This window comes from Drosophila subpulchrella, chromosome 2R (assembly GCF_014743375.2).
Source record: "Drosophila subpulchrella strain 33 F10 #4 breed RU33 chromosome 2R, RU_Dsub_v1.1 Primary Assembly, whole genome shotgun sequence".
Classification (NCBI taxonomy): Eukaryota; Metazoa; Arthropoda; class Insecta; order Diptera; family Drosophilidae; genus Drosophila; species Drosophila subpulchrella.
In genome coordinates, this window is record NC_050611.1 from 6,509,393 (window position 1) to 6,529,986 (window position 20,594).

At 42.7% G+C, this 20,594-nt stretch overlaps 10 protein-coding genes across 12 annotated transcripts; 5 read left to right on the forward strand and 5 right to left on the reverse strand.

Annotated features, from left to right (window-relative positions):
• Nucleotides 1-682: 682 nt before the first annotated feature.
• LOC119551053 (synaptic vesicle 2-related protein) lies at nucleotides 683-2,561 on the reverse strand. The gene is made up of 8 exons (XM_037860172.1): nucleotides 2,420-2,561; nucleotides 2,105-2,361; nucleotides 1,923-2,047; nucleotides 1,801-1,864; nucleotides 1,604-1,729; nucleotides 1,476-1,547; nucleotides 1,025-1,419; nucleotides 683-968 (listed from the first exon to the last, which is right to left on the reverse strand). Exons 1-8 carry the CDS (start codon nucleotides 2,529-2,531, stop codon nucleotides 683-685), a joined length of 1,437 nt encoding a protein of 478 aa, XP_037716100.1. The 5' UTR covers nucleotides 2,532-2,561.
• Nucleotides 2,562-3,224: 663 nt separating this feature from the next.
• Nucleotides 3,225-5,761, forward strand: LOC119549375 (radial spoke head protein 4 homolog A). The gene is made up of 4 exons (XM_037857413.1): nucleotides 3,225-3,619; nucleotides 3,767-3,959; nucleotides 4,014-4,932; nucleotides 4,986-5,761. Exons 1-4 carry the CDS (start codon nucleotides 3,312-3,314, stop codon nucleotides 5,693-5,695), a joined length of 2,130 nt encoding a protein of 709 aa, XP_037713341.1. The 5' UTR covers nucleotides 3,225-3,311; the 3' UTR covers nucleotides 5,696-5,761.
• Nucleotides 5,762-5,764: 3 nt separating this feature from the next.
• LOC119549379 lies at nucleotides 5,765-10,504 on the reverse strand. 3 transcript variants are annotated; one of them, XM_037857416.1, is made up of 9 exons: nucleotides 10,369-10,504; nucleotides 7,650-7,945; nucleotides 7,272-7,440; nucleotides 6,901-7,217; nucleotides 6,653-6,838; nucleotides 6,466-6,597; nucleotides 6,278-6,403; nucleotides 6,131-6,219; nucleotides 5,765-6,064 (listed from the first exon to the last, which is right to left on the reverse strand). In XM_037857416.1, exons 2-9 carry the CDS (start codon nucleotides 7,839-7,841, stop codon nucleotides 6,058-6,060), a joined length of 1,218 nt encoding a protein of 405 aa, XP_037713344.1. In that variant the 5' UTR covers nucleotides 7,842-7,945; nucleotides 10,369-10,504; the 3' UTR covers nucleotides 5,765-6,057. The 3 variants fall into 3 exon arrangements, with proteins under 3 accessions (XP_037713344.1, XP_037713346.1, XP_037713345.1); XM_037857418.1 differs by having other exon boundaries at nucleotides 5,765-6,219; XM_037857417.1 differs by lacking the exon at nucleotides 10,369-10,504 and having other exon boundaries at nucleotides 7,650-7,992.
• Nucleotides 8,227-9,922, forward strand: LOC119549378 (xyloside xylosyltransferase 1). Its single transcript, XM_037857415.1, has 2 exons — nucleotides 8,227-9,706; nucleotides 9,767-9,922. The coding sequence occupies exons 1-2, from the start codon at nucleotides 8,381-8,383 to the stop codon at nucleotides 9,878-9,880; spliced, it is 1,440 nt and encodes a 479-aa protein (XP_037713343.1). The 5' UTR covers nucleotides 8,227-8,380; the 3' UTR covers nucleotides 9,881-9,922.
• Nucleotides 10,402-12,020, forward strand: LOC119549381 (adenylate kinase). The gene is made up of 4 exons (XM_037857421.1): nucleotides 10,402-10,539; nucleotides 11,012-11,248; nucleotides 11,312-11,479; nucleotides 11,544-12,020. The coding sequence occupies exons 1-4, from the start codon at nucleotides 10,438-10,440 to the stop codon at nucleotides 11,757-11,759; spliced, it is 723 nt and encodes a 240-aa protein (XP_037713349.1). The 5' UTR covers nucleotides 10,402-10,437; the 3' UTR covers nucleotides 11,760-12,020.
• Nucleotides 12,021-12,591: 571 nt separating this feature from the next.
• On the forward strand, nucleotides 12,592-13,572 carry LOC119549382 (ejaculatory bulb-specific protein 3). Its single transcript, XM_037857422.1, has 2 exons — nucleotides 12,592-12,727; nucleotides 13,059-13,572. The coding sequence occupies exon 2, from the start codon at nucleotides 13,070-13,072 to the stop codon at nucleotides 13,448-13,450; it is 381 nt and encodes a 126-aa protein (XP_037713350.1). The 5' UTR covers nucleotides 12,592-12,727; nucleotides 13,059-13,069; the 3' UTR covers nucleotides 13,451-13,572.
• A 430-nt stretch (nucleotides 13,573-14,002) lies between these two features.
• On the reverse strand, nucleotides 14,003-15,249 carry LOC119549384 (probable protein BRICK1-B). Its single transcript, XM_037857424.1, has 2 exons — nucleotides 15,047-15,249; nucleotides 14,003-14,184 (listed from the first exon to the last, which is right to left on the reverse strand). Exons 1-2 carry the CDS (start codon nucleotides 15,165-15,167, stop codon nucleotides 14,075-14,077), a joined length of 231 nt encoding a protein of 76 aa, XP_037713352.1. The 5' UTR covers nucleotides 15,168-15,249; the 3' UTR covers nucleotides 14,003-14,074.
• Nucleotides 15,250-15,717: 468 nt separating this feature from the next.
• LOC119549380 lies at nucleotides 15,718-16,969 on the forward strand. The gene has a single exon (XM_037857420.1). The coding sequence runs from the start codon at nucleotides 15,775-15,777 to the stop codon at nucleotides 16,891-16,893; it is 1,119 nt and encodes a 372-aa protein (XP_037713348.1). The 5' UTR covers nucleotides 15,718-15,774; the 3' UTR covers nucleotides 16,894-16,969.
• An 83-nt stretch (nucleotides 16,970-17,052) lies between these two features.
• LOC119549383 (allergen Tha p 1) lies at nucleotides 17,053-17,639 on the reverse strand. The gene is made up of 2 exons (XM_037857423.1): nucleotides 17,408-17,639; nucleotides 17,053-17,252 (listed from the first exon to the last, which is right to left on the reverse strand). The coding sequence occupies exons 1-2, from the start codon at nucleotides 17,601-17,603 to the stop codon at nucleotides 17,110-17,112; spliced, it is 339 nt and encodes a 112-aa protein (XP_037713351.1). The 5' UTR covers nucleotides 17,604-17,639; the 3' UTR covers nucleotides 17,053-17,109.
• Nucleotides 17,640-18,123: 484 nt separating this feature from the next.
• LOC119549376 (LIM domain-binding protein 2) lies at nucleotides 18,124-20,392 on the reverse strand. Its single transcript, XM_037857414.1, has 2 exons — nucleotides 20,251-20,392; nucleotides 18,124-20,000 (listed from the first exon to the last, which is right to left on the reverse strand). The coding sequence occupies exon 2, from the start codon at nucleotides 19,963-19,965 to the stop codon at nucleotides 18,229-18,231; it is 1,737 nt and encodes a 578-aa protein (XP_037713342.1). The 5' UTR covers nucleotides 19,966-20,000; nucleotides 20,251-20,392; the 3' UTR covers nucleotides 18,124-18,228.
• Nucleotides 20,393-20,594: the final 202 nt, after the last annotated feature.

Sequence of the window (20,594 nt, forward strand, 5' to 3'; positions counted from 1 at the left end):
TCCCCTCGAAAAATCGTTTCACAATTTAAAAATAATGCACATGCACCTCGGCATCCGAAATACAAGCAAACAGTCTAAAAGTTTATAGCTGTCACAGGAGTGCATATATATTTCAGCACCCGAGAGTAGTGCGCCTGCATACATATTTAATTAAGTATTATAAAATATATACCTACGATGCTTATTTATACGTGCTTGTACGTTATGTTTATGTTCTGAAATAATGACTTTTATAATTAATTTGCAAGTGCATTTCCTCCTGTCACCTTAAATGAAATCATAAATGATGCCAAACGCCGACAGTCGTATAAATTTGGGGAAAAATTGGCTTTACAAAGTACATATTTAGATGATTATTAGTCACTGCTTGTGATTGGGATTTCAGAGAAATATATAGTTAATAGATTTTTCTTTACAAAACTAAATATTTATGCTAATGCAAAACTAAAGCTCTTCGCTCCGAAGCTTTGTTACTTGTTCGAAAACACTAAAACGAAACATCTTAATTTTAGTTCTCACCACCAGCAAACAATAGAATTCTATTCTAGAACAGATTACTAACCCACAATAGACGAAGCCTAAAACTAGGCAAGCTTATTAGAAGCACCCGAAAATTGCACAAATTCATCGAAGGATATAACTTTTTAATAATAATATCATGGTTATAATAGTCTTATAGTAATCAGTGATAGCCAACATTTTCTCTGGGCAAAAAAGCGCAAGCTATGGAAGCCAGTAGGCCCACGAATGCATAAGTGGACATTGCTTGAACCTTGGATGAATCCATCAAAACTTGCGCTACAAATGGGGTTAACATGGCGCCAAGTCTGGCCAGCACAGAACATCCCGAAACTCCCACAGATCTCAAGGCGGCGGGATATATTTCCGGAGTATACACATAAATAGCTTGGAAAATACCAGAGATCGTACCTCGAGCAATGAAAAGGGTTAGGGATGTAGAAAAGCGACTAAGAAAAATAATATTAATTATTTTAAATTTCAAGTTTTATATAATATTCCTTACCTTGTTACCGACATCAATACCAAAGTGCAAAGGACAAGCACTAAATATTGCAGGACTATTGTTTTTTTCTTGCCAAATAGTTTAATAACCTTGATGGTTATTAATATTCCTGGAAATTCAGATAGGGTTATCCACAGCAGGTCCATGAAATCGGAGGTCATGAAGGTCACGCACTCATTCGGATTATTCTCCTTGTTTCTGGCCACCAGAAGCTCAGTTGTGACCAGGACCAAACCGTAGTAGCAAAAAGCCGAAGCCAGCCAAATAAACCACAATAATATGGTGGTTCGATAGAGGTTCGAACTGAGGAGGGATCTGAAGCTCTCTGTTGAGCTCGGCTCTTCATCGGCCATCAAGCGACCCATCAACATGTGACGCTTGTTGTTATGAGCTATCTAAAATCGGGGGTTCTAAAAACATTTTTAAAGCATGTTGCAATTGCTATATTCACCTGTTCCAGAACTTTAATGGCCTTGTCATTATGCCCATTGTACGAGTAATAGCGAGCCGATTCGCTCAGCCACTATAATCGGTTGTAAATATGAATAATATAAAGCATATGAATCTACACCTCCTTACCGGTGATAAAATGGTAAATATTAAGAGGGGTGTAGCTGATAGAGCCAAAAGTCCTCGCCACCCATAGTAAGGGTAGACAACTAGGGCCAAAACAACTTCAAAACAAGCTCCCAAGGCCCAAAAACACTAAAAATAATTTTAGTTTCGTTAAAATAATAGGATTTTGAATTCATACAACACCATAAGTAAGTACTCACATCCATTAGTACAACGCACTTTCCCTTGTGTTTGGTGGGCAGAAACTCCGCATATAAGGTGACACTTTGTGTTAAAGAAAGTTTGTTATGTGAGGTATTTCTTAAGTAATGGAATTACTCACGACTGTGGAACGCAGCCTATTGCAAATCCCACTAGACCTCTGAGGGTTAAAAGCCAGGCATAGCTGGGAGCCACTGAACTTAGTATACTATATAAGACTAGTAATACTCCAAACAAAGTGAGGGCCTGAAAATCGAATTATTTAATGAGATATTATCCTCTTTGGGGTCGTATAACTCTTACCGACTTGCGGCCATATCTGTTGCTCAGCTGTGTCCAAAAACTAGAACTCAACATCATGCCCAAAAACACAATCGTTGTGACCGAAGCCTGCTGAAATTTTGTGACATTCCATTCGCAGAATAAAGCTGGACCAAGAATACTTAAGATGGCCATTTCCATGGAGTCGGACATCCAGCAAAGTCCCACCAAAAGCGACAACTTGACGTGAAACCAACCGAAACCAAAGGCATTGATCGCTTGCTGAACAGTGTAGGTATCTGTAAAAGGGGTCTTTGTTATCCAAAAATGCGTGACTTGACTTAGTTAGGTACTCACCATCTGGATTTATAGATACAGTCTTTAGCTCTAGGGTTGATGAGTGCGTCTCCCTTTGAGGGAAATTCCCCGCAGAAGGAATAGCAACAGTCTCGTTATTTAGATAATACATTTTGCGATCTAGCAGCACTTATAAAAGTTACTTGGTGCCGCAAAGAGCATTGAACTGCCTCTCCCGAAATTTGAAAAACCTTTATATATCTGAAAGTAAACACTTTTTAGACACGAATTCTTATTTAAAATAATAATTTTGTATATAAACGTCTCAAATACATAAGGTAAACTACCTTTTTCGATGGTAAAGAAAGTTACTTCCAAAATGTAAGACTATGATTTATGTCTTCGAATGTAGATACACAGAGTTTGAGCCATTTGTTTCAAACATAACCGAGTAAACTATCTTATATTAAAATTGGAATGCAACAAACCAGTACTTTATGTGCTTTAATAACAAACAACAACCTTTCTTAAGCACTTTCTTTTCCCAAATAAGAAACTGAGAATCAGATGTAATGTAAACAACACGCACACAGCCACAGTCAATTCTCATAAACATGGTGAAAGGTAACGACTGAAGACTGTCTTCAAAACTAGTCGATCGATAACGATAGGCAGCGCTAAGCTTAAACAGAAATTCAAAGTTCAACTTACTACTATATGTACTCAAAATAAGAATTATTATTATTTCAATATACCAAAAAGAAAAATTGATTAAATATTTTCAATATTATAAATATAATTATATTATCAACAATAAATGTAAAAACCAAATAGGCTGTTTTCCGGCTTGAACAAATTGTCAATTATTTATGCTTACAATTATTACGTTATCCCAAGCCAAACAACACATGTTTTTAACGTTCACTAATCAGAGCTCCACTCTCTTACCACGATGGACAAGGATTCTTGTCAAAATTTCTCATTAGACTCTACGTCCACTTCGCAATTTGCTCTTCCGCCAATATGCAATCCGAAAAAGAAGAAACCTGAAAAAGCCAAGGTGGAGGAGACCTCTCCAGAATGCTCCAACGTAATCACATCGTCATCCTCATCCTCGACAACCACCATATCAATAGGCGCCTTTGATTCGCAATGTAACCTTCATAACGCACCGGTTCCCGAGGCCCCGAATATCGGCTATGAGCTAAACGTGGCCAAGTCTATATTGCAGAAGTATAGCACTCTCAGTGGCGATAACTTGTGAGTACATCTCAATATATCTTAATATCCTAATAGAATATAGTTTATACTCTGAAGAAACCATTTTTCTGGTATCTTTCTATAAACATCTGGTATCTTTGTACAAACAGATTGATCTCATTAGTGCTATTTTAACTACCTCATCAGATTTGATCACCTAAGTGATATTATAAAGAGGGTGATTGACGAGCGTCCTCCCAATGTGATCGACTTCTTCGAAGAATTCAGCAGAAATGTCCGCGAACAAAAGTTCCATTTACCAGAACGTTTTCCTCCAACTGGTGTTTTCGATGAAGTTCGTACTTTCCGGGTGGCCAAGAAGATTCTCCAATCCATGAAGGTAATATAAAACAACCTATAAATATAACCTTACAGCATTAACAGTCACCCATAGCTACCCTACAATATTGAAGGCGAGGATCTGATGGGCGAAGATATGTCTGGTGAGGATGCTAGGACAAATGAAGAACTGAACATCGTTATAGACGATTCCATGCGATACTTCGTTACTTTCAACGAACGAGTCCAACAACTGCAGTTCTACTGGACCCAATGTGGATTTAGCATTTGCAACGATGACATCTTCCAGTTGGCCAGTGCCATGAACCGGCTGCAGACCCATCCCTCGATAATGCAGTGCAGATTTTGGGGATGCATTAATGGTCTGAAGGCCTCCTACTATATAGTCGAGGCCTCACTGACCCGCGAGGAGATAGCTTCGCGCCTGGTCATGATGGAGGATGAGATGAGGCAAAAGCAAGTCCCGCTGCAGATGCGCAAGGACAGGGAGGACAAGCCGTTGCCACCGCACATTGGTCCGGAACTCACGCCGGGAATATATGGTTGGGAAGAGTTTCCGCCCGAAGAGCTGGAGAAGATGAGGCCCAAGGCTGCCGCCGTTCCTCTGGTTGAGGAAATGGAGTTCTACGATATTCCACCAGAACTGATTGGTCTGGGATGCAATAGATACTCCTACTTCGTTGTGAATTCCCTCTTCGACGATTGGATTGAGTTGCCCATAGTGACTCCTCGGCAGATTGCAGTGTCCCGGCAGATCAAGAAGTTCCTTACAGGCGACCTAGAAGCGGATGTAATATCTTTCCCCTGCTTTCCTGGAAAAGAGAAGCATTACCTACGGGCCTTGATAGGTCGCATCACTGCTGGTACCTATATTGCACCTGTGGGCTACTACAGGCGGATGACCAAGAAGGAAAAGAAGTTGTTCGATGGCGAGGAGGAAGACGAGGGTGAGGAAGAGGAGGAGGAAGAAGAGGAGGAGGAGGTTAACGAAGGCGAGGAGGAACAAGTAGAAGGTGGGTCAATTGAGTATTTAGATTTGATATCACTATACCCATTCGATTTACAGATAACGACGTAATGCTTTTGAAGAATGAAAAATACGAAGTGGAACCACTGGGATCTCTGGCCACTCCAGTAGCCTGGGTCCATGTGAGATCGAATATCCTCAATCAGCAGGGCCGAGTAGTTTGGTATGATGAGGAAAAAGCCCGTAAGGAAAGGGAGAAGGCCCTTGCTCTCTATTTGAAAATGCAAATGATGGGCGAGATGGAGGAAGAGCTGGAGGAGGAAGAAGAGGAGGAGGAGGACGAGGAGGAGGGCGAAGAGGAGGGCATGATCGAGGGCTTTAATCAACCCGAACTGGGTCCCAGTATCCTCTCCTCATGTGCCAACGATATGAACCCCGAGGTTTCAGTTCCATGGCTAGTCCGCTTGACCAGCAAGTATACAAATCAAAAGGAGCGAATGCTTCTCATGCAATCGAACATCTGGCCGGGCGCCTATACCTTTATCTTCGAGAAGACCTGCGAATCGATATACTTGGGCTGGGGCCACAAGTACTACGCCCGCAATATACCCTTCAAGCACTTGCCCATGGTGCAGGAGGAGTTTCCACACGATGTCGAGGACTTCATCGAGGCCAGTGATCCCACCGTTGAAGAGGAGGAGGCCTACAAGGCTTGGCTCCTGAGAAAACAGCAAAAGGCCGACTATGTGGCAGAAGATATCGAAGATTATGACGATGAAGAGTTTGATGATCAGTTTGACGATGACTAGTAACCTGCTGTTAAATTTAATGTTTCTTTTTTCTCAGTTCTGCAATAAAATGCATTATCAGTCTCAGTATTTACTTTGTGAGCTTTAGTTTGATTTTATTATTTGGAAATAAAATACATATCGTGTATCTAAAGTGAATAATATTGGACTTACGTTTTACTTCACTCCCTTATGTACAGTTACATTTTCTAAAACGGACTTTAAAAGTAAACTTAACTGAAATCACACGTGCACATCATCATCCTATATTTTGTCATTAAGTTAAAGAGCTCTTTGAACCATATGTACATTGCAGCTTTCGTGTGTTAAATGTAATTTAGTTATCGTTGGCTGTGACTTTGACACATGGAACCCATGAAGTCTTAATGGCTAAATATGGAATCGAACAAATTTGGTAATACAACGGGCATCTCTAAAAAAAATGCGACAGCTTACAGCTTCATGGATTCCTGTAGCTGCTCTGTGGCATTTGCAGACGGCTTTACAAATTCCGGCTTGGCGGCATTTGCTTCAGGCTGTAATGGCTGGAAAAATAAAAAGTTTATCAGCAATAAAAAATCAGCTATTACCTAAAATATATACCTTGGCGACTGCTGAGCTATCCTCGCTGATGGGAGATTTTTTATTTCCCATGCTCTGAATGCAAAAGTTCTTCAGTTGATCCATCGATGAAGCCAGCAAGCTATTCTTACTGTTTGTTAGCGTTATCTGGGGTTAAGAAATGTTGATTAAACTTGAGGTTGCACGGTACATGCACACGATCGACCTACCTCTTTTTCAATTTTATCTAAAGACTCATCGAAGCTTGATACTTTCTGCTTATATTCCGGCCAACTGTTACTTATGGTGGCCACATGGGACGTAATATTTTCCGATCGATCCAGCAAGTCGTCTATTTTTGTCTGCAATAAATTATATTAATTAGAACTGATAACACACACTGTTTTAGGAGATTACCTTATGCAGAGATACTTCCTCGGCGAGCATTTTCGTTGTTTGACTTAGGGTATTATTCACATCCTTCAGATCGTTGGCCAATAGCTTAAAGGAATCAAGAGTGGTTTTGTTGAGAGCAGCAATATCTTCCGATAAATTGGCGGGCAAAGCGTTGGCTTGGAGTGTTGGTAATTGCGAGAGGTTGAGCTGCAGGGTTATAACCATCATTATATTGGATGATATTCGAGATAATGTTTTGGTAAGCTCACCTTTAGGGCTTCTGTGTCGGCCTGAAGAGTTTTCTGAACCTCGGTGTACTTATTATAGTGTTCCTTGATGGCCTCTATATCCGTAGCCACGGCTTCTATCTTGGCGCCGAAGTCTGCCACCAACTTCTCGTCCTTTCCATGGTTTCTCTGGGCTGCCACAGCAGCCTCCAGATTACTAAAGTTGTTCCGTAGACTCTCCATGGTTTTTTGGAGTTCATTTATTTCCGAAATGACGACCGTCTGATTCTTCAGCAGGAAAGATGAAGTCTCGTGCCACCTTTGAAGGGTGTCGGGGAAGTTTTTGCTCATTGCAGACACTACAAGATTATATAATTAATACATTGTAAGTTGTAGACTTGTATGTTACGTACCGTCTTCGATCTTCTGGCGATAATCGGTGAGTTGCTGACGCAGATCGAAGTAGAGCCAGTACAAAATGGCCACAATTAAAATGCCTATAATTCCCAATAAAAGGGGGCCGCACATGCGGAAATAAGCAATTTTGCGGTGACTACGGCGACTAGATCCAGCGACATTCGTCTGAAAAGAACGCAATATATTGGTGTGTTGCTACATATTTGTTTCTTTGTTTGGTAGGGGTGGGATATATAGTTAACAATTTACTTATTTGTAACGAATAAGTATCTTTGAGCACGCATAAGCTGGGAAGTTCAATCGGTCAGGTTCAGATACATAGATACAAATACATCTAACCTTGAGCGGCGATGTAAATATAGTAAATTCCTTACCCATGCGTAATCCTCAGGGTCATCGGTCGAGACCGAGAGCAGTTTGTCCTGGGAATTGGTGGCTCCGGGGACTCTCCGGTTGGCTCTCTTGGACGAGGACGACTGGGAGGCTATCAGGGCGTCCAGCTCCCGACGTTTCTTCATTTTCTTCCCGGCCCGCAGGGGCACTTCAATGCGATGGTGGCAGTCCATTGTCTCGCCTTTGAAATACGATCGTCTCCAGTGGAATTCTTGCAGGTCCGTTGAAGGCTCTAACTTTTACATTTTTTCAGCGTAGGTCCAGTGGCTTTGTAACTCTGGAACAACCATAACATGTACTTATACTGATAAAAAAGAACTTCTGCGCATGATTTAGATTTATAGTGATTAGGATTGTATCTATCGGTAGTAATCGATAAAAACATTTAAACAATTTTTGAAATGAAACTAAGTTTTTTAGTTTCTATACGCTCAGAAGTATCCTTTCTTTGAGAAAAATCAATTCCTGTTACCTGAAATTACTCTGATATGTTGACCTAAAAAGTAGGGGGCGTTCGATAGGTTCAGTAATTTTCGGACTTATAATAACGGTCTCACTGCCCCCAAACGACTTTTTGCATTGCATTGATTTTTACGCCGTGCTTGCTTTATCGATCTAGTTTAATTAAGTTTAAAAATGTTCTGTGCGCTTCTGCTCGTCTGCTCAGAGTTTCCGTTTAGTGTTTTCTAACGTTGGGATCCATATATGATATATGATATGTTCGTTGATGTATTGTTACAATAGGTGCGCCTTCACTGATTTCGATTTCGAAATGGCCAAGAACAGCTTTAAGACTTTAATCAGCCAGAAACACAAAACGTTTCCGGCGGACCTAAATATGTACGGAATGAAGTGTAAATCGCAACTGTTGGAGGATCAGGAGAATGTGACCCTGATCATCAATCGGCGGAACTCAATCCGCCAGAAGCCGAAGAGCTGGACGTGGGCCCTGCTGCGATGCAGGTGGCAAAAGAAGCTAGTTCTGTTGTTAATATTTATTTGTATGTGCGTTCTAATTGTTTTCGCCAATACGCATCTCTTGGTTCGCGGCAATATCCTTTCGGCCTTTCTTTCGAGCCGTCTCAATAAGCTCTCGCATGCGGAGAAACAGGAGGCGGGGCGATATCCGGACATCCAGGCCACGACCCCGGCAGTTCCTCCGGTTCTGAGGCCAACGCACTATCTGCTTAACTATTCCTCCGCCCAGCTTGAGTTGGGCTCGCACCTGAATGGCTTCTCCTCGAACTACAACATATTCGTCATCTACACCCGGGAGAACTACCATCTGAACCTAAAGTTCGATCTGTTCGCCCACAGTCTGCTGAAGCACACCAGTGCCCAGTTGCATCTGCATGTGATCACGGACACCGAGAGCCAGACTTCGGTGCTGGAGATCCTGCAGCGGCAGATCCGGAGGTTCCGGCGGACGGTGATCTACACCATATACGATGTGAAAGTCTGCTCCAGCATAATACAGGACATTGCCGCCAAGCTGTCCCCGTACTTCAGCTCAGCCCCGAACTCTTACTATAGCGACTCGCTGTTCTTTCTGTCCCTCGGCCTGCATAGAATCGCCGATAGAAGCCTGAACAGAGCCATTCTGCTAGATTGTGATATAGTCTTCCGATCCGATGTCCGATTGCTGTTCAATGAGTTCGACAACTTTCTGCCACACCAGCTTTACGGACTCGCCCCGGAACTGACACCCGTTTACCGCCATATCCTGTACCGCTATCGCGTGAGGTACCCGAAGACCAGTTTTGGCAACCCGTACTATCCGATGAACAACGAAATGGGCAACCAACATAGTCATGTCCATCATGGTTATCCTGGCTTGAATTCGGGGGTGGTCCTGCTGCTCCTGAACCGCATCAGGAACTCAAAGTCCTATCTGGAGAAACTGCTCCATACGGAGGTGCATACCCTGGTCGCCAAGTACTCGTTCAAGGGTCATCTAGGGGACCAGGACTTTTTCACGCTGCTGGGCTATGAGTACCCAAATCTGATTTATAGACTGGACTGCATTTGGAACAGACAGGTATTAAAACCATTTGATTTTGACTAATTTAAGATATTGACACCTAGTTATATTTTACAGCTGTGCACTTGGTGGAAGGATCACGGATATTCTGACATTTTTGATGCATATTTCCGGTGCGAGGGCAATATTAAAATGTATCATGGCAACTGTAATACGCGAATTCCAGAATAAATAAAATTGTTATAGTAATATTAAAATAATAATGAAAATTTAGAATGTGGGCTTATTTTAGAAATGAGGGCTTTGGAAACAGAATAATGGAATTTTGTGTATACAATTTCAAGGATTGATTAAAAATACATGTTTTCGCAATAAAAGGCAATGAAATATATACATTTAGCATTACAATTTTCCAATCAGCGGATCGGAAAGAAATCCTAAATATTTCTTATAAAAACAACAATGTGATAAATATTAATAATAATTTTTAAGAATTTAAAATGTAAGGGATGTGAAAATGTTATCGATAGGCAGACGAAGTGAGAACACGCCGCTTTCGTGGCGTGAACAGGGTGATTCGTGTGAGTGGTTTCTCCTCTTGCTTCTTATCTTTAACCTTCATTTCTGGCTCAGTTTTTTTCACTGAGGCCCCTTTTTCACTGACACTTACGTTGGCTTACGTTTGCCGACACTTACGTTACTCTTTAGCAAACACTTACGTTTTTTTGTGTGTTGTTGTAATTTTTTTAGGACCGGACGAAGAATCAGTCGACCAAAAATAGTAAACGATGGCGCCGAATGCAGCAGTACCAGTGGAGCGATATGAGCCCCAAAACATTGGAATCAACGCCATTCTCCTGGGGCCGCCGGGATCCGGCAAAGGAACGCAGGTGGGTCCAAAGTTACATAATGGTGTGTTTTTAGTGACATGGACGCTACTTGCTCTATAAATAAATACAACGTGGTCAAATGCGCGCGTTTTATGTTTACAAATATCGAAGGAAAGGAGTTAATTTCCTTTAAAATGAATAAAAAGCGTACATACATAACGGTACAGATATGTACGTTGTACATACGAAGTTGTGTATCTATATAATATGTGTGTGCGAAGACCTCTTTGACCCTGAATGAAATGAAAAGATTGGCGTGATGAAACGAATTAATTGAGGGCACCTTAGAACAATTTAGTGGGTATTATGCAGGCCGGCTATTAAAAACCGACCAGAACTTTCTTGACTACAAAGAATGCATCTTATCTAGCGGTTCGCTAATTGCCAACCTTTCTGATATGAGAAGTGTTAAATTGATTAGCTTTATCGTAATGGATCAGTATCAATGTTTTTAATTATGCCCGTTCTATAGGCTCCCCTCCTGAAGGAGAAGTTCTGCGTTTGCCACTTGTCCACTGGCGACATGCTGCGGGCGGAAATTTCATCCGGTTCCAAGCTGGGAGCTGAGTTGAAGAAGGTTATGGATGCCGGCAAACTGGTCTCCGATGACCTGGTGGTGGACATGATCGACTCCAATCTGGATAAGCCCGAGTGCAAAAACGGATTCCTTCTGGACGGATTCCCCAGGACTGTCGTTCAAGCTGAGAAGGTAACAAAAATGTTAGTACACTTGGCACTCCAGAATTTAACCCTTTGCATCTGGTCCTTCCAGCTCGACACATTGCTGGACAAGAGGAAAGCCAACTTGGATGCTGTCATTGAGTTTGCCATCGACGACAGTCTGCTGGTGAGGCGCATCACTGGTCGTTTGATCCACCAGGCCAGCGGGCGGTCCTACCACGATGAGTTTGCCCCTCCCAAGAAGCCAATGACGGATGATGTTAGTATTTGTTTGGCACATTGTCAACGATCACTATATTACTGACCTTATGCACGACCCACAGGTAACCGGAGAACCTCTCATCCGACGCAGCGATGACAACGCAGAAGCTCTGAAAAAGCGACTGGAAGCATATCATAAGCAGACGAGGCCCTTGGTCGACTACTACGGCCTGAGGGGTCTGCACTTCAAGGTCGACGCCGCCAAGAAGTCCAGCGACGTCTTCTCCACCATCGAAACCATATTCCAACGCAAACGTCCCGCCCAGATTCATTTATGATTTGTTCCTGCGCATTGATCAAGCACTAATGACTGCCTCCTGACAATTTATTTTGAGACACAACAGACACACAACGTTTAAGCCTAAAGTTAAAGTTGCTTCTAGGAATCCTAAATAGACGAAATTACCATTACTCGAGAAGGTCTACAGGTCGACTACTTTCCTTGTACAGATTTCTAAAATGTATAAGTGTTTGTTACTTTTTACATTTCACTATTTGTAACTACAATACAACTTAATAAAAAACCAGTATATTTTATGCAAAATCTTTTGTTTAAATGATCGCTTTTTTGGATGCTTTACGGCCAATAGTGCCAAAATTTAACCTTCCAGTAGTGCAAATTTAATTGTTTTCCGGTTAGCTTCTGGAATATTTCAGGTCTGACTCAGTTTTGAGTCGAGGATTTGTGGAAAGCTTCTAATTGTTGCGAGAACTATTAGAGCGACTTTTGAAGGGTCATTTTGCACACATCTCGAGTGTAATAAATGGGAAATCGCTAATGGAACTCGTTAATGAGATCGTTAAAATCTATAAACAAATAATTTTTTTATGTTTGCCCGTAAATAGTAGTTAGGGATCCCCCACAACCCGACTTACGATCGCCATTTAGTACAAAGACGTCACTTGCCTAATGGTAATGTCAAATTAAGTATGTATAACTATCGCATATGTATATATTATATAAATTTATAACGACGATTGACTAATCACTGGGTTGACTTTTCAGCAATAGCGATTTGCGCTTCAAAGTCTAAAGTGTGTGCAATCCCATATGGATACGAACTGAGCCCGAACACAGGCTTACAGTGCGACGTGTGTATTACACTTGAAGTTCAATCCCAGGTATAAAAGTTGGCCCAGGTATAAAAGCCCACTCCATAGACACATTTCTCAGTTAGTTCCAGCAGCTGAATTGCTTCACATCTATCTACTTCGATTCGTAGTCGCTATAAGTCGAACTCCCATTGTAAGAGCTCCGTTCATATAGTTTTTGGTGCTGATCGAATCGCACTGTCTTTCTCATCCCACGGACAACCAGTTTTCTCATGTGTAAACAGTGACATCTTTTTGGTCAATAAATGTGTTTCAGATACGCATACAAAGTGGCGTTTGCTAGGCATTCATTTGCATACATATCTGACTAGACAGATTTTGCGAATGCAGTAGCAATTAAAAACCTTTCCATCGGTCTATTAAAATCCCCAAACATAAAACTGGTTACCCGACCCATAGACCCACTAAAAATCGACCAATTTGTGCTGATTAATGATGAATGCTTACCCCCAATTTGTCCACAGAAACCATCAACATGAAGATGATAATTGCGCTTTTCGTCCTTGGGCTGGTTCTGGTCGCCGCCGAGGAAAAGTACACCACCAAGTACGACAACATCGATGTCGACGAGATCCTGAAGTCGGACCGCCTCTTTGGTAACTACTTCAAGTGCTTGGTGGACACTGGAAAGTGCACGCCGGAGGGCCGGGAGCTCAAGAAATCCCTGCCAGACGCCCTGAAGACGGAGTGCAGCAAGTGCAGCGAGAAGCAGCGCCAGAATACCGACAAGGTCATCCGCTATATCATCGATAACAAGCCCGAGGAATGGAAGCAGCTGCAGGCCAAGTTCGATCCCGAGGATATCTATATCAAGCGTTACCGCGCCACCGCCGCCGAATCCGGAATTAAGGTGTAACTCACGATGATCCTAATCCCGGAATCAATTTGTTATATGCACTGTTAATTAGGTCTATTTGTATATCTGTTTATCAAAATTATTTTTACGATCGTGCGCCGAATAAAGAGATTTGTTTTGTACTCCGTACGCCTTTTGAATGCATGTCTTGAGAGGGGGACTTACAAGTATCAGAAAGCATATCAATTATTTCCGCTAAATGCGGCAATTTAGTCTAGTCTCATGTTAATTTAATGATGACTAATCTAAAGACAATTAAAGTCTTAAAAAAAACCAGTCACAAGATTACGTCTAGACCTTAATATATGGTTTATATATGGCAAACCGATTTGCATTAACATTGCAAATAAAGGCAGCTACGGTTAGTTGGCAAAAACATCGCGTGTTCGTCTTGCTTCTGAGTTATTACTTATATTATTCTTAAAAGGGGCAATGAAACGAAACCAATGGCCGGCAAGTAACTCAACCATGAAGTACTGTCCTTCAAAGACCGAACAATGTTGTAAGAATTATTAATGTCACGGCAAGTTCACATCGTAAAACAAAAGAAAATTAAATATTATATCAGTATACTTTAATTATCTTATAAATGTACAAAGCTTAGTGTAAAATTGGGGGCAGCGTTTATGTTAATGTCTCTCCTTGGGCGACACACGCCTCCAAATAGTCTATGCGCCGCTCAAGGATCGTTAGTTTTTCATTTAGAACCGCCAGACGGGAGCGACAGGACATATCTAAAGGGGGGAGATACAATGTTAGCTTTTTTAGCATAGTGATATATGGTAAGAATATCAAAAGTTATAAAAAAAATTATAACCATAACTTTTAATTTAAATGGAACCAAAAAAAATGTATCCTTTGATAACGATACAATGTTAGCTTTATAGCAAGTGGTATATGGTAAGAATATCAAAAAAAGGATCATAATCATAACTTTTAATTTAAATGGAACCAAATAAATTTATTCTTTAATAATGAAATTATACGTCTAATTTATTAAAAAGCAAAGTTTATATATCAAGTTGATCGACAACACTTAACTAAAATAGCATATATTGCAATAAATTTTTACTGAGGATGTACTCCAGAATATATTAACGCTGTGAAAGATAGCTTTCCTTCCTATAATCTGACTTTATATGTATATATTTTCGTTATGTTTTATGTGAACTACAAATTATCATATACGCTATAGTAAGAATTTTTCCTAATCTGTACGGCTGAAGTCAAGTTCCTCTCTCTCGTTTGTTAATCACTTATCACAACATTAAGTGAACCAAAGTATTCATAATAGATCCGTTAATATTTACTCAATTTTAGTGAGTAATTCCGAAGAAGATAAACACGAACTTCTGATTTAGAGCCCAATTCGTATACTTATCGTATACAGAAACATAAGTACATACATCTGTATGCCAATTTTTCGCGTAACGCGACGGCTCTGTTTGCTTTTCAATGACTTAAATTCCGAGTAAATAAAGTCAATGGCAATGGTGGGGATTTGTTAATAATACTATTTATGCGTTCATAAATTCAAGTGCCAACAAATGCACTCACACATATGCGCGAAAATGTGGGTGCTTCATGTTTTCTTACCGAAAGAGTTCAGAAAATCGGTAATACGCTTTATGCTGGCAGTTATTACTTCGATATATTCCCTGTTCGCCCAGTCCTGATGGATTTGCTTCTGGATCGCCTCTCTGTGCGCTCCGCTCATCTTTATTTTATTTTTATTTAGTTTCTTTAATTATGTTTACTAAAAGTTAGGAGGAGCTGAGCTGGGCTGGGACAATATCGATGGGACAATATCGATGTTAATGGTATCGATGACTTGTTTTGGAACGTTATAACTATCGAATATTCACACTGTTCAAAATTTGTAGGATCCTTAGTGGCTCACGAAAAATTGTTGGATAATGCAACCGGCTGTGGTTGACCATTACTAAATTATTTATACAAATAACTTTTTGCAATAAACAATATTTATGACAAAAAATGTAATTTTGGAAAACATGAAGAACAAATTTTTTAAGTAAGATTGCCTCTAGTTTTTCATTGGTTAAACTTCCGAAAAAATTTATGCCTGAACGGAAGTTACAGGCAATAATTAAAACCCGGCCCAGAACCGGTTACCCTCCCCTAATAAAAAATACCAAAATTGTTAATTAAACCATGTACGTTCCAAGCTATTTCGTGTTCCAGTCCCGCTTGTTTCATTCGCGGAACGAAACGATAGCTATTGATGCCACACACACACGCGACACGCACACAAACATACACTAGGTGGCCCGTTAACTACAGTGTTTTTCATTTAGTAAACAAAAATGGACTTTATTGACGATTTCATAGAGGAATACAAATGCAATCCGTGCCTCTGGAAGGCGGACTCGGCGGACTTCAGGAACCGCAGTCGGCGGCAGGAGGCCTATGCGAAACTGATAGAGGTGGCCACCAAGCACGGGGAGATGTACAATGTGGAGCGAACAAAGCAAAAGATAAACAATCTGCGCTGTGCATTTCGTCATCAGTTAAGGAAGTACAACGAGGTGAAGAAAAAGGGCGAAAAGTACGAGCCCTACTGTCCCAAGCGGCGCTATTTCGAGTCCCTGATGTTCCTGAAGGACGAGGAGATCCCCGGCGACAAGAAGTGCAAGCGGGAGCAGTCGGGCTGCCTGGATAGCTCTGTGCAGCTGGCGCAACCGGAGAATTGCGATGAGTTCTCCGACGCGGAGAGTCTTCCCAAGCCACCGAAAGCCCAGTCGACCGATCCGAACAAGCTGTCCCCGAACAGCAGCGCCAACGAATTCTGTGCCAACATCTTCGAGGAGGCCGCCGTCGCCGCTGACCCCGTTATCAGTATTAAGACAGTCAATGCAAACAACCATGCTGGTGGCGCTACCATCAAGGAGGTCGAGATCGTGGTACCAGCTAACAACAGGCTCCTGTCCGCCCGCAGAAAATCCGTTCCCGACTCCATAACCATAAAGTCCCCAACTGGCGGCGACTCCGAATCGCCGCCTTGCAAACGCATTGTCGCCCAGAGTCAGAGCCAGCTGAAACTGAATAACAACCAGAGCCATGGCCAGAAACCAAATCACATAATCACCCGGAAAAGGTCTTCATCGGTCTCCTCGCAAATCTCCGAGGATAACGAACCGCCGGCTGGGAAATTCCGGGCGGACATATCCACCATTGACTTTGAGCGACTATTTTCGCTGGCATTAAAAAGCGCGGACAGTCAGCTGGACGATCACTTCTCGAACTTTGGAAAAATCATCGCCCACAAGCTGCGCTCGATGGACGGAACCCAGGCCATATACGCAGAGAAGATCATCGCCGATGTGCTGTATCAGGGCCAGATGAAAATGCTGTCCACGCTGAGTATACACCAGTTTTTGGGCGTGGACAATGCAACAGTTTATCTAGAGAGCCACAGTAAATGATGGCCTGGGCCCTTTCAAGACGTACTTTTAGAGTTTATGTAATAATAAGATGTAATAATACAGTCATGTGTATAAAGCTATGTTTCAATTGAAGGCGGGTATCCTTTCAGTCGCCTTACCATTCGGAAAATCTGAAAACCCGTTCGAAGAAACCAAGGATGATGTCGAGACTAATTTATTATATTCGATGCATGAGGAGTACATTAATTGCCATATTTAGGCATTGTCGTACTTTCTAAGAAGCATTGCCCAAACGTCCGGGTATCTAGTTTGTAAAAATGTAGTCAGCTTTTGCGCCTTTTGAGCCTGTTGTGGGGAGCAGTTCCTGCATTTTCTGGTTATAACTTCTGGCAGGGCAGCTGGAAGTAACCGAAAAATAATGAAATGCACGTGTGAGATGATTAGGTAAATGGTGATGAATTATAACTTGCCAATCGCAAAGCTATGTTCAAATTGGCACTCATCTTTTCTTACATTAAGTACAAAATCGAGAGATTGTGTATTTTTTTATTACCTTTGAGTTGAAGCCCCAGCGAGTCGCAATCACTTTTTCCCAGGATGCACATAATCTGACGACTGACCACCACCTGGTTGTTCAGCAGCTTGTTTATGTTTCTCTCATCTGCTTGGACACTCGATGAAATTAAAAGGACTAAGAAAATAAAATTAAGGACCAAAGAAAGCACTCGATTTTTATTTAGAAATAGCATCCTTCTTGAACGCGCGACTCTGTAGTATAACTGAATGTGGAGCAGAAACTGTGTATCTGTGTATCCCATAGATATTCGTGCATGCGCAAAAGGAGCTGGACTTAATAAAATCATGGGTTGGGTATGGAATCGGTAAATAAAGCGAATATAATCCCAAAAATCTCAAGAGATGTTTTTGTGGATATGCAGTGGGTATATTTCATATAAACATTATTAGCCTCGGATGCCATTTTATTAGAAGTATCTGCGGTTTAGGCCCAACTATTTTTTAATCACAATTGAATAGGTAACCCATGAAATAAGACAGCACCTGCTGTTCCATACGATAGCATGTAAATAAAGAGCTTTCAATATTTTTTGCGTTGTGCTTAAAAGTTATGTTTTACTAAAACAACACATTAAGTACTTTTGCAAGGCAGTCAAGACAAGAACAGAAATATTCTACGGTTTAATTATATAATAGATAGTGTGTAGAATAGACGACTTAAAGTACAATTATTAGATTTAATATGTATGTATGTCTTATATACATTTCCTAAAACTTGAAAGCTTTATTTAAATATTTTTACATGCAAGTATGAAAATACATTTGACAATATAGCGAAATATTATGTTTTATTAATTTCTATTGCGATACAATGGGGCTCTTTTTGTCTATGTCAGATATATTCGCGTTGTTCTGCGGGGCAGCCCCGTTCCCAGGGCTGGCCGGGATGGCACCCGCCCGGTCGATGCTCCACGGATTCGAGCCGGAGATGGGCGAGTCGGCATGCCCGAAGCCGGTGTGATTATCATGCTCCACGGCATTGGTTCCGTCGTATTGCGTGTTCTCCAGCCGGGTGATCAGCCGTTCGTCCTCCTCGCCGAACTCGCCGCCCATCAGCGTTGGTTCACCAACGACCATCACGTCCTGGGAGGAGAGGGAGAAACTGGGGCCGGAGGGTGAGCGCTTCTGGTTCGTGACAGGCGGCGTGTTCGAATTGTTTCCGCCGCCCGAGTTGGAGCCCTTCCGTTTGCGCCTTTTATTAGGTGGTCGCTGTGGATCCTTCTTGCCGGGCGGAGCCACCATGCGCTGCCACTTTTGGAACAGCGTGGTCTTCAGACAGTCGCGCGGACTCAGGGCGTACGCCTTGTGCCGCGACATCAGCTCCTGCATCGGCTCGAGGATGACGCACAGGCGCAGATAGTTGAGGGTGGAGTTGGTGATGCCAGCCCGCGTGATGTTCTTGGTGATTTGATCTAGCAGCATCGGATCGGGCGGCAGACTGGTGCCGATCACGGACCTTGGAATGAGCTCACGATGACCTTTGATGGTCATGTGCCACGACTTGATGCGCATGTAGTCGTCGTACATGAACTCCAAGATCAGTCTTGCGTCGGCGCAGACCTTCGTGAAGAAGGGCTTCCCGTGCTGCGTGATCACCGTGCACTGGTCACAGTCCAGCGTAATGGACGTGTTGTGGAACGACTCCTTGGCGTGCTTCAGCTGGAAGTACAGATCCGAAACGCCGCCCTCGTATATGCTGCGGAAGAAGCGCGGGATGAGCGTCCGCCCGATGGTGTACCGCTTGGGTCCGTCCTCCAGGCAGAACAATATGGTCAGCCGGGCGTCGTCCTCAAAGAATTCCGTGGTGAACGAATCCCACCAGCAGTTGTCGCTTTCCTCGTTGCGCTGCTGCAGCCGCTTGTTCAGCTCGAAGACCCTGTGCTCCGTGTGACTGAAGTAGGAATTGTGCCGCCTGAAGCCCTGATCGATGCGCTCCATCTGCTGCGGTCCGCCCATCATCGGGTGGTTGCCTCCGTGGCCAAATGGGGACGCTGGTGGCATCGGATTAAATTGTCCGCCAACACCAAAGACTGTGGGCGATGAGAAGTGCCCTGCCTGGCCGCTGTTGAACGGAGTGCCCGAACTGGCCGGCCGACTGAACTGTCCCAGTCCGGAGGAGGGCGAGCCGAAGGGCCCGCCCACAGGACCATTGAAGTTGCCCGCCGTCGCCGACTGCGGATAGTTGCCGGGAATGTTCTGCGCACCAACAGGTCCGGGTGTCGATGAGCCCGAGGGAGCAGGTGAGGAGGTATACTGAGGTGTGTTCGAGCCAGGCTGGTTGGAGTTCTGGAACACGATGGACTGGTTTCCAGCTGGCGAGGATTGACCGGCGGGCGGGTACGGGTTGCCGCCGGAGTTGTACGGCAGGCCGCCCTGGGGGAAGCCGCCGCTCTGGTTGCTCCCGTCCGGATTGAGGGCCGCCGAATTGGACGCGGGCAGCATCGATCCGCCTTCGGAAACCGCCTTCCAGCTGCCGTCGTCAATGTTCGCTTGAGAAGTCATCGTATTGCCAGTGTTTAAACCCCTACGATTCATGCCTGTGGTCGGTTCTATCGGGCATTCGTGTCGGCCTGCAAAGGGATATTCGAAATCCATTAGTTTGCGCACATCACATTATTCCGGCAATTGGAGCTCGGAATATATTTTTATGGTGCTTATGCGTATGTGTATGCACTTGTCTGTATGTCCCACTGCATTTACAAAATATGTGTGTACACACACACACTTTTCACGGCCCTTCGCACTCGCAAATGGAGAACGCTGCAAAGGTGTCGGTTTGACCGGATCTTAATGAGGGAGCTGCCTCTTCCGTATACGCACCTTGCAAAAGGCATACAATATTTTAATTCTTAAAGCACAAACACATATAAATGTATCTACAATTTAAGAAAACTGATTGGCCTCCACCGATAGTTTTGCCATCGCTTTCCAAATAGCCAATTTCGATAGGAGTGAAGACAAGCCATGGAATTGTTTCGCTTGTGGAACGGATGGGGTAGAACACAATAGCTGGTTAGGCCTTGAAGCTGTAATATTTTTAGATGTGATTTTTTATTCAAGTAACTTTTATACCAGTTAAGTCTTGGGTGGTAATGCAATTATCATTAAAATAAGTGTTTTATATTAGAAGATTAATAAAAAAAAACATAGTATCAATTCTAAAT

Excerpts from the sequence above, each read along its gene's own strand:
- LOC119551053 (XM_037860172.1), bottom strand. The coding sequence starts at position 2,531 with ATGTATTATCTAAATAACGAGACTGTTGCTATTCCTTCTGCGGGGAAT. Across the intron at positions 1,548-1,603 it reads TATTTACCATTTTATCACCG|TGGCTGAGCGAATCGGCTCG; the intron begins GTAAGGAGGTGT and ends AACCGATTATAG. Across the intron at positions 1,420-1,475 it reads CCATTAAAGTTCTGGAACAG|ATAGCTCATAACAACAAGCG; the intron begins GTGAATATAGCA and ends CCCCGATTTTAG.
- LOC119549375 (XM_037857413.1), top strand. The coding sequence starts at position 3,312 with ATGGACAAGGATTCTTGTCAAAATTTCTCATTAGACTCTACGTCCACT. Across the intron at positions 3,620-3,766 it reads ACTCTCAGTGGCGATAACTT|ATTTGATCACCTAAGTGATA; the intron begins GTGAGTACATCT and ends CTACCTCATCAG. Across the intron at positions 4,933-4,985 it reads CGAGGAGGAACAAGTAGAAG|ATAACGACGTAATGCTTTTG; the intron begins GTGGGTCAATTG and ends TTCGATTTACAG.
- LOC119549379 (XM_037857416.1), bottom strand. The coding sequence starts at position 7,841 with ATGGACTGCCACCATCGCATTGAAGTGCCCCTGCGGGCCGGGAAGAAA. Across the intron at positions 6,839-6,900 it reads CCGACACAGAAGCCCTAAAG|CTCAACCTCTCGCAATTACC; the intron begins GTGAGCTTACCA and ends ATAACCCTGCAG. Across the intron at positions 6,220-6,277 it reads ATAGCTCAGCAGTCGCCAAG|CCATTACAGCCTGAAGCAAA; the intron begins GTATATATTTTA and ends TTATTTTTCCAG.
- LOC119549378 (XM_037857415.1), top strand. The coding sequence starts at position 8,381 with ATGATATGTTCGTTGATGTATTGTTACAATAGGTGCGCCTTCACTGAT. Across the intron at positions 9,707-9,766 it reads ACTGCATTTGGAACAGACAG|CTGTGCACTTGGTGGAAGGA; the intron begins GTATTAAAACCA and ends TATATTTTACAG.
- LOC119549381 (XM_037857421.1), top strand. The coding sequence starts at position 10,438 with ATGGCGCCGAATGCAGCAGTACCAGTGGAGCGATATGAGCCCCAAAAC. Across the intron at positions 11,249-11,311 it reads CTGTCGTTCAAGCTGAGAAG|CTCGACACATTGCTGGACAA; the intron begins GTAACAAAAATG and ends TGGTCCTTCCAG. Across the intron at positions 11,480-11,543 it reads AGAAGCCAATGACGGATGAT|GTAACCGGAGAACCTCTCAT; the intron begins GTTAGTATTTGT and ends CACGACCCACAG.
- LOC119549382 (XM_037857422.1), top strand. The coding sequence starts at position 13,070 with ATGAAGATGATAATTGCGCTTTTCGTCCTTGGGCTGGTTCTGGTCGCC.
- LOC119549384 (XM_037857424.1), bottom strand. The coding sequence starts at position 15,167 with ATGAGCGGAGCGCACAGAGAGGCGATCCAGAAGCAAATCCATCAGGAC. Across the intron at positions 14,185-15,046 it reads CGATTTTCTGAACTCTTTCG|ATATGTCCTGTCGCTCCCGT; the intron begins GTAAGAAAACAT and ends TCCCCCCTTTAG.
- LOC119549380 (XM_037857420.1), top strand. The coding sequence starts at position 15,775 with ATGGACTTTATTGACGATTTCATAGAGGAATACAAATGCAATCCGTGC.
- LOC119549383 (XM_037857423.1), bottom strand. The coding sequence starts at position 17,603 with ATGCTATTTCTAAATAAAAATCGAGTGCTTTCTTTGGTCCTTAATTTT. Across the intron at positions 17,253-17,407 it reads GCTGGGGCTTCAACTCAAAG|CTGCCCTGCCAGAAGTTATA; the intron begins GTAATAAAAAAA and ends GGTTACTTCCAG.
- LOC119549376 (XM_037857414.1), bottom strand. The coding sequence starts at position 19,965 with ATGAATCGTAGGGGTTTAAACACTGGCAATACGATGACTTCTCAAGCG.